Here is a 9,773-nt window from a genome sequence, read left to right on the forward strand (position 1 = left end):
GGGGCTTTGTAGAAAACGAAGCGTTTGAGAGAGGCGGGGCATAGAGGACCTACAATAATGTACAGAATTTGAAAAATAATGTGTTTTTTGAACATTAAAGCATGTCAACATGCTCTGTTACACCAAATACACAAAATAATGATCTTTAAAAAAGCATCATATGACCCCTTTAAATGTTGTTCTTTTGAACTTTCTATTCAAAGAAATCTGCATCAGTTCCACAAAAATATTAAACTGATGTGAATATTTGAAATGTTTCTTGAGTAGCAAATCAACGTATTAGAATAATTTCTGAAGGATCATGTGACACTAAAGAATGGAGTAATTCAGCTTTGCATCACAGGAATAAATTACATTTAAAATATATTAAAATAAAAAAAGTTGAAATTGTAATATTTAATAATATTATTGTTTTTGAGCAAATAAATGCAGCCTTGGTGGGCATAAGAGACCTTTAAAAAAAATTGTACCAACCCAAAACTTTTGACAGCTAATGTGTCACAAGTGAGGTGACTGCAGCTGTAACTCACCGCCTCTCTCCTCCTCCTCTCCTGTTCCCGGCGACGTGCAAGCTCCCTCTGCTGGTCAAGTGCACTCTGGGAAGCGGCGGGGGACTGGGGTGGGCCTTGGGAAGGCTGTGGGGCCGAGGGTGGTTGGGCCGGGTTCTGGGCTTGCGGCTGATTTTGGTGCTGCTGCTGTGGCGGCTGGACCTGCTGTTGCTCCGGCCGCCTGCGGGGCTCCTCCTGAGGCCTTCGAGGCATCTCAATGGAGTCCTCCTCATCTCGTCCCCTTCAGACAGAAAGAAAATGTCTTGAAACTGCTAAACAGTCCTTTCATTAAAAAAAGAGTTTCTGAACGGCTCTCTTACCGAAGTTTCTCTTGTTCTCTGCGCAGACGGTCTTTCTCAGCTTGCTCGGCCTGGGCCTTCAGGGCTTTCTCTCGCTCTTCCTTCTCTCTGGCCGCACGTCGAAACTGTTCGAAGCTGTCGCTGGAGGACTTCAGACCAGACAAGGGAGTAGAGGTGGATTTCTGCGCCAGGCTTGCCCAGGAACCCATGTTCTTCAGTTTCACATCCTGGGGACCAAACGAAGGACACGTTATGAGGCATAGTAACGTAGCATAACCATTCCAGAACTGCTGTATTCATTGAAATTTAAATGAATTAAGTCGTCCCTTCCACCCACCTGTACCTTTTTAGGCGCCACAGGAGTCTTGTGCTCCTGTTTGAATTTCCCTTTGTCCTGCATGGAAGGTGGTGGACCGCTCTGCTCAGAGGAGCGGATGACAGGACGGGAACTTTCAAGTGGTTTCATATCTGCTTCTAAAACAAGATGATAAACAGTTAGTTCTGGTCCTCTAATTTGACTGGCAGAGCAGAACAGAGATCATCAATATTTAATATAACTGCATTGAGACGTTTCACTGTTTGTTCGTCTGTGTCTGCAGCATTCTGCCAGAGTATGTGAGAATTGTTTAGTGGAAGGAAAGTTGTGTGATTAAAAACTACTCGACAGTTGATATTACTTGATATTAAACTTATTGTTTATTGTATAAAAGCAACTTGAGGAAGACTTGTGTAATTTTGAATGTCATCTTATCAGCACAGTGTGCTTAGTGTGAACATGCATACTTTGAAACGGGAGTTTCACTCACTCGGTTGGCTGTGGCCTGGCATTGTGGGTTTACTCTCAGGGTGTTTGTGAGGGTCTTGTCTCATGGCTGGACTGAAGGGCTCACCACGCATCACAGGTGAGTGAAGCAGCTTCTCTTCTTTAATGCCACCCAAAGCTGAAGGACCTTGCTGTGGTTCCTGAAGCAAACAAAGCAACAAACACACATTTATAAACCCAAAAGCTATTCATCACATCATAGACATCCATGTGGACACTGGAAACAACGTCAACAGTGTCAAAGCAAAGAAATGGAAATGGTACTGACCTTTTTGGCCTGAGGAGGGGACTGGTGGACTAAAGCATACTGAGAGATTTGAGGGGAATGCATCATGAGCGGGGAGGGGTTATCTCGCATGTGTGCTGTCGAAATAAAGACACCATTAAAATACAAATATTTACAGTGCTGTCTGATACATTTGAAACTGCAGCTACAAGGTACTCAATGTAAAGTAGTTGAGCTACAGACAAGTTCCACTACAAGTTACTGACAAACAATAGCTAACTACTTTTAACTATTGATAGTGGCGGGATATTTATTATTATAATTTTTTTAAACGGGAAGCATTTTTCTGGCACAAAATAATGACAAGCATCTAAATCAATGTTTCAAAATGACAATCAATTTTTTATATATATATATATATAACCATTTATTTAGTAAATTAGGCATTTTTATGGCAAATACAACTTACAAAACACACAAACAAAAATACAAAAAACCAAACAAAATAAACAGCAAATATTGTGATAAATATTTAGCAGTTTAAGCATCCATTTCACTACCAAAAAAAGTATACAACAATGAACAAATAAATAGCTTGTTACTATTTTTTTAATTTCAGCAACTAAAGCTGTTAAATGAAAAGCTATGGTTTAAAAGACTGTTGTGTTACCTGAGTTATAGGAGTCAGACTTGTGTTGACGTGGAGAGTGATACTGCTGCTGTTGCTGGATAATCTGCTGTGCTTTTGTGGAGGGCATGGAGACTTTGTGTTGACTAGGCTGCGTTTGCGTGGTCTGCACATGGCCTTGAGAGAAGCTTAGCTGCTGCGAGTGCTGCATGTGTCTGGCCTGATGCTGCGAGAGCTGCGGGGAGGGCTGGTGTGCCGCTGCTGGCTGGGCTTGAGTCTGAACAGGAATCTGCAGTGGGGGCAGGGAGCTCTGCTGGCTCATCTGAGACTGAACCTGCACTGACTGCAGCAGAGACTGCTGGCCCGGCTGCTGCGGCCTGCCCTGCAGAGACTGCATTAGTGATGTCGGCGGCTGCTGCTGCAGGCGGTTCGGCTGCAGGTGCTGCAGGTACATGGGCAGGGGCATGGAGGGAACGGGCTCCTCGTCATCCTCTAGCAGCATCTGTGGGGGCTGGGAGGACAGCAGGCCCTGGGGAGTGAGCGTGGGTGGGGAGAGGGGCCGCTGGCGGATTTGCTGGGGAGGATGCAGGAGGTGAGGAGGGAGGTGGTGCTGGGGCTGAGGGGGTTGCTGGGACTGGAGCTGCTGCGGCAGGGTCTGCTGGGGTTGCTGCTGCTGCTGGGGCATGCTTTGCTGCGGAGGTTTAAGAGGTAGCGGGGCTGCCCTATTACTGGGCCTTGAAGGCTGCTGGGGCATTGCGTTGTGCAGGGCTAGAGACCAACAACACGGAGAGGAAGACCACAAAAACATGATTAAATAAAGGGTCATTATAGAACACCTGCAATTTTTTAATAATTTTTGTAAACAAAAGTGCAAGATAAAGTGAATAATAGAGCCAATCAGAGCATATCTACACCAGTTTGGACCAATGAGAGGTGGGCAGTGTGAAAATCGGCATGGTAGTCCAGCAATAGTCTAACCAATAGTAAAACTGGTTAATCCTATAGCCATGGAAGAAATTTACTTTTGTCTTTTTAATGTATTTTCTGGAATATATGGCACATTATTTGAAACATCCTGCAAAGTATATTCAAAAGCGACTAACAATGCAACTGACATCAAGCACACAAAACATGCATAAACAGAACACAACATCTGGATTTGTGCCGAACGTGAGGTATGTGAGCCCAAGTTTATATGTACAGCATGTTTCCCACATGCCAGTAGTTTCAATTTCACTTTAAAGAAATTCATTTAGGCTTGGCATTTATTATAAATGCTGTTTAACATGAATCCCACTATCATTTGTTTTTTAATGTTTTTAAAAGTATGTGTAAAGCATTTGCTGTGAAGTGAGGGGAATGAAAATGTTAATAGTGTTTTTGAATGTTTATAAATGTTTCATTAATCAGTATTTTACGGTGTTCCTGAATGTAATAATAAATTTTTTTTTTGAAAATTTGACCCAGTACATACGGAAAGTACTCTACAACTAACCTAGTTAGGACATAGTATTAAGGTATTTTTGACTTAATAAACAGGAATTTTCCACTTACCTGGGGATGGGAGGATGGGGTGCTGGTTCAGGAATGGGTGGGTCTCAGGAGACACTGGGCCTCCTGGAGGGTGAGCGTTGAGGTGAGGCGGCGCAGGGGAGGGCGAGTCATTGGCATGGTGGGGAAGGTGCATGAGGGGCTGGACGAAGTGGGCCAGAGGGTCAAAGGAGTTTTCCAGGAGCTGCGAGGGCTCCAGAGCTGTGACGGGAGGCGGCATGTAAGCGGTGGGAGAAGGATGCTGCGGCTTCAGCTGAACACTGGGCTGCAGTGCAGGGGTCTGGGGTTGATGGGGAACTTGTGGCTGAGGCACGCCTGGAGCCACCACCTGGTGATGAGCCTTCTTTCCTTCACCTCTCCCTCTCTTCTTCAGCTTAGAAAGCATCCCTGGGTTCACGAAGGAAGATTCTTCATGAAATGCAGCTTCTTGAATCATTTAACATTTCCAAAGCTTTAGAAATGCAGCTGTTCACGTTATGGAGCTACAGGGCTCACCTGTCTCTGAGTCTTCACTTTCTGAGGAGCTGGACTCACTGCTGCTGCCCATCTCGGATGATGAGCCTTTTGTCTTTGCAGCACTCATTGCCTCCATGGTCTTCTCTGGAACTGAAGGACAAGAAACAATGAACAATGATCTATAAGAATATGTATGCACTTGGTATTTATGTTGATTTTGGGTGATGCAATGTAACAGACAGCATTAAATACAAGTGTAAAAAAGGGATCCAATGTGTTTTAGAGACACTCTAGTTATGTTTACATGCACTGAATTGCCAATCAGAATGAACCCAGTTCTATTTAAGATTGTGAAATTTCTGTTTATATAAACCATACACTTTACAATCAGATTCATGTATTCATCTACATGTGATGTCATGCATTCTGAACAAAACTGCAGTGCAGTCTCTTCCACTGAGCAGTTTTTTTTTTTTTAAATATACATTTGTAATAGGGATGCACCGATACCGATACTGGTATCGGGCCCGATACTGAGCTCCTGTACTCGTACTCGTTAAAATGCCCCGATATTGCGCGAGCTGATAAACAAAGCATGCTGAGTGGATTGAGCTCGCGGCGGCACAGATGCGCGAGCTTGTCGAGTGAATAGGTTATACCTTTCTCACAGACATCACTAGAAAGTTTGTAGTTCGGTCAGATACGTCAAAAACAAGTAAGTAAAACAACACACAAGTTACTTAACGGTATGGAGAGAGAAAGTAAGAGAGTGAGAGAGAGAGAGCGCACTTCTGTTGTGTGATCTTTGATGTTCACTCACTAAGCACACGCATCATTTGGATTAAAACTAAATCGTAAAAATAAGACCATGTATAGGGGCATTCACTATAAACATCATTTATTTTCAAGTAAGATGTAAAACTAATGTAAATATACACATCGTGACACTGCGCATGTGCACAAGGTGTTTTTGAATCTGACTGAGAAGATAGTTGGATTCAAACATTTACATGCTTAATTTTTTCCTGTTGATTGGATTATTTCAGGTCTTCACCACCCCTTCCAATTTGACCAAAATTTCATTTGGGTAGAGCTCATTCGGATCAACTGTGGTGTTTACATGAAGGCTACCCGATCTAATGGAGCAATGAATCGAAGTATCAGGTTGCATGTTAATGTAGCTAGTGTGTTGCAATTACTCAAAACTACCTTCTGCGGTGGTCAGCACTTTATATGCGCATATCAAATTTGGAAAGTCAATGCAAATGCATCCCAGACAACATTCTGGGACAGATGTGTACAATCTTACTCCTGGAGGGCCACCTTCCAGCAGATTTCAGCTCCATTCCCAATTAAACACACCTAAACCAGCTAATCAAGGTTTTCAGGATCACTAGAAACTTCCAGGCAGGTGTTTTGGAGCTAAACTCTGCAAGAATGTGGCCCTACAGCAGCATGATTGGACACCCCTTTTCTAGGATTACCTACAAGATAGTGTCAAAACAAGTGTATGTACAGCCAATCCTCTGATATGGCTGAGCACTTTTGGTAGGACCACCAGAGACACAAGCGTAAACAGGGCCTTAGCGTTAAAGAGGTTTGTAAAATCATTCACCAGCGGGCTTCTTATTCTTGCGAAGGCAGGACGACACATATCTTTCCAGTTCCCGCAGCGTAGAAGGCTTTAACGTCTCAAAGTCGATCTCAATCTCGTCCGGGTTGGAGTTCTTAAGCGAGGGTTCGCGGGACTGGATGATGTGGACCACACGGCCCAGCTTGTCTCCAGGCAGCTTGTTAATGTCCAGACTCAGCTGTCTCTTTTCTTCATAGGACATAGGCTTACACTTCTCTCCAGCAGGCATGCCTGCCATTGCGGCTCCTCCACTCAGACCCAGATCCTCCTCAGGATCCAGGCTCACCACAGGTTGCAGGGTTGGTGGAGCAGCACCTGGGGGAGCCATGGAGCGACTGCCCTTACCTCCCTCCTTCTTGCTATAGGGCATAAGACAACAAGAACGTCTCATTTTCAATGACACTATACAATTAATGGGTAAACAGCAAAATTCTCAGACTCTCCACATTGATAAAAGTGATTAAACCATGTAATTTTGGATACTTTCTTGCCTGAAATGTGTTTGTATTACCAAATATCTCACCTCAGCTTCTTGGGCTTCTTAGGCAGAGGATCCTTGTTCTTAGGCTTTCCTTGAGCCTTGAGGGTAGGAGGCGGCTCCAGGATCTCTTCCAGTGCAGGCATGACTCCCGCTTTCTTTTTGTGCTTGTCTTTCTTCTTCTCCTTCTTTTCCTTCTCTTTTTTCTTTGGTTTGCTGACCTGAGGCTGGGACAAGGCAGCCAGCTGCTCATGAACTGCTTTCAGCTGAGCAACAAAAGAGAAGAAACAAAACAGGGAGATTAAAGTCTTCTCAGGGGACAATATAGCATCTTTGTAAAGTGTAAACTTTTTTACACTTCTGGTATCTATGGTGACAGATCTTTCGGCCAGCTTGTCCTTGAAAAGACTTCTTCCTTGGGTACGTGCTGGCAAAAACTAAGCATAGATCTGCTCACCTGCTCCTGAAGCTCTGCTAGCCTCTGGGCTCTCTCCTCTTCAGAGTCATCCGTGGAGGAGTCAGATTCAGATGAGGAATCACTGGAGCTGTCAGAGGACGAGGCCGTGCCCATGGGTGGCTGTGTCTTGACAGGAGCCTGGTGGAGCACTGGCGCAGGAGCGGGTCCCAGCATTTCCTCTGGCTCATCGGGCATTTTAGCAAAACGCATCTCAAACACATCCTACAAAAAGAGAAAACCTTTTGATGATCTAGTCCAGTGTTTCCCAACCGGGGTGCCGCCTGTCGAGAGCAGGGGTGCAGTGTAAAAAATTTAAAAAATATATTTTTAAATAGCTAAAATGTTCAAAAAAGCATCTATTATATAATATCCATTTCTGATGTCGCCAATAATTAGAGATGTAACGAAATTTCGGCTGCCGAAAATTAGTTCACCGCTGTACAGTATTGTTTTTGTCTGCAAAATATCTTAACCCTACTGTTAGACCTACCTGAAAAACTAAAAAGCAATTTATTTAATTCGAAGGCCTGTCGTTATTTTTTATTTGTGCTATCATTATTAATTTCTTTATTTGTTCTTATTTTATTACTGACTGCTTACTTGTCATTTTTTATTCAGTTCAAAGTTTGAAATCAAGCTATCTCGTGCTACTGCACCAAAATTACCCCACTGTAAAATTAAAAAAACACTGAGTGAGCAAAAATTTGTGAGATAGCTAGTTATAAATGGTAATTAAATAATGTTTACATATGTATAAAAGCCTACATTAAAATCTGTCATATAAATTGGTCTCTTCATTAGAAATTAGCCTACTGATTGCCACCATTGACGGACAACATTTTTTAATAATATAAAAAATATCTGTACGACATTATATTCTGCAGTTCTTCCCTGTTGTACCGAATATCTATACTTTTCAAAGTATCATATCGAAGGTAGAAATTCAAATATTGTGACAAAATAAATTTTGTAGGGTGCCACAAGTTTGTTAAAATCTCCAAAGGGTGCCGCGACTAAAAAAAGGTGATTTACACTGATTTAGACCAGTGTTATTTTAGAATTTGAGTATACTGTTATAGTTTTTATTAATACTTGGAATTGATTTATATTTTAAAATTTTCAGTTTTCATTTTAATTTTAGTATTAGTTATTTAGCTTAAATTGTAGTAATTTAGTTGTGTGTTTTTGCCATTTTTATTAGTTTTTTTTAGGGATGCACCGATGTATCGGCCGGCCTACTGATTGCCACCATTGACGGACAACATTTTTTAATAATATTAAAAATATCTGTATGACATTATATTCTGCAGTTCTTCCCTGTTGTACCGAATATCTATACTTTTCAAATTATCATATCGAAGTTAGAAATTCAAATATTGTGACAGAATTAATGTTGTAGGGTGCCACAAGTTTGTTAAAATTTCCAAACGGTGCCGCGACTAAAAAAAGGTTGGGAAACACTGATCTAGTATAAGACGCTTCTCATCTTCATTTAAGAATTCAGCAATGTGCACTTTGATACATTCTGACAACATTATAGAAACTATAAGAGTGGAACATTACCGTTAATTTTTTTTGCTGCGTTCACAGACTTCATTTCTCAACCACTTTCACACTTCTCTGTCAATTAGGGTCAGAAATTAACAGGGGCTTGGGGCCAAAAAACCCACCCAAAATCAAGTTAAGGGGCCAAAAAAACGGCTCTTCACAATTAAACTAAATCTATTACGACTGTGGAGATTAAAGTAAAGTGTGAAAGTGAATGAAAAGTGTAGATTGCAGCATTACATTTAGATCTGCTCATGTTACATTCGATTTCTTTTTACATATTTTTTATTGCAGCATTCAGCATTACTTACACTAGACTGAAGTCATGGGCCACTTTAGTGATAGGAAACGTTTTCTTTGCTTGCTTTCTGTATATAGTTTATTCCCAGTTTGAATTACTTTTTTCAATCTACTAAAATAACCATTAAATCATCTTGATTTTATAATGTGTAAAAAGCAATAAAGTAATTCATAAACTGTTTTTAGGTTTTGTTTACATAGCCAGAATGACAAGTCTTCTCCCAAAACACAAAAACATTATTTTATGCAGTCTACCGATCAACACTAATAATTATTACATATCATGAGCAAAGATCAACAATTACTTTGCCATAATATTGCCCTGTAGTGAGTTGCTGTTCTTTATTTGTACAATTTATATACTGTATGCATGCTGTTTACTTAAAAATAAAAATAAGGGTCAAATATTGCCCCTTAAAGGGTTAGTTCACCCAAAAATGAAAATTAGCCCATAAATTACTCACCCTAAAGTCATCCTAGGTGTATAGGACTTTCTTCTTTCAGACGAATCCAGTCGGAGTTATATTAAAAATTGTCTTCGATCTTTCAAGCTGTTTAAAGGGGTCATATGATGCGATTTCAATTTTTCCTTTCTCTTTGGAGTGTTACAAGCTCTTGGTGCATAAAGAAGATCTGTAAAGTTGCAAAGACTAAAGTCTCAAATCCAAAGAGATATTCTTTATAAAAGTTAAGAGTCAACCACGCCCTCCTAAAACGGCTCATTCTAACACGCCCCCACATATCTACATCACGATGTGGGAAGATTTGCATAACACCGCCCAAATGTGCACGCAAAGAAAGAAAGCGTGGTTTCAGGAACAGCAGT

General features: G+C 41.4%; 1 protein-coding gene across 4 annotated transcripts in view; it reads right to left on the minus strand.

The window, feature by feature from the left end:
• Positions 1-9,773, minus strand: part of LOC107757365 (bromodomain-containing protein 4-like) — a 72,161-nt gene that overhangs the window by 3,274 nt on the left and 59,114 nt on the right. For 3 of the 4 annotated variants that reach the window (XM_016574813.1, XM_016574810.1, XM_016574811.1), the window contains 11 exons: positions 7,100-7,321; positions 6,688-6,908; positions 6,147-6,523; positions 4,571-4,681; positions 4,079-4,462; positions 2,567-3,292; positions 1,939-2,033; positions 1,654-1,810; positions 1,185-1,321; positions 869-1,074; positions 531-789 (listed from right to left, as the gene is read on the minus strand). In XM_016574813.1, coding sequence (XP_016430299.1) covers positions 531-789; positions 869-1,074; positions 1,185-1,321; positions 1,654-1,810; positions 1,939-2,033; positions 2,567-3,292; positions 4,079-4,462; positions 4,571-4,681; positions 6,147-6,523; positions 6,688-6,908; positions 7,100-7,321 — 2,895 coding nt within the window. The remainder of the gene's footprint in view (positions 1-530; positions 790-868; positions 1,075-1,184; positions 1,322-1,653; positions 1,811-1,938; positions 2,034-2,566; positions 3,293-4,078; positions 4,463-4,570; positions 4,682-6,146; positions 6,524-6,687; positions 6,909-7,099; positions 7,322-9,773) is intronic. The other variant, XM_016574812.1, reaches the window with a different exon arrangement.

This window comes from Sinocyclocheilus rhinocerous, unplaced genomic scaffold (assembly GCF_001515625.1).
Source record: "Sinocyclocheilus rhinocerous isolate Xijiao unplaced genomic scaffold, SAMN03320098_v1.1 scaffold383, whole genome shotgun sequence".
NCBI lineage: Eukaryota > Metazoa > Chordata > Actinopteri > Cypriniformes > Cyprinidae > Sinocyclocheilus > Sinocyclocheilus rhinocerous.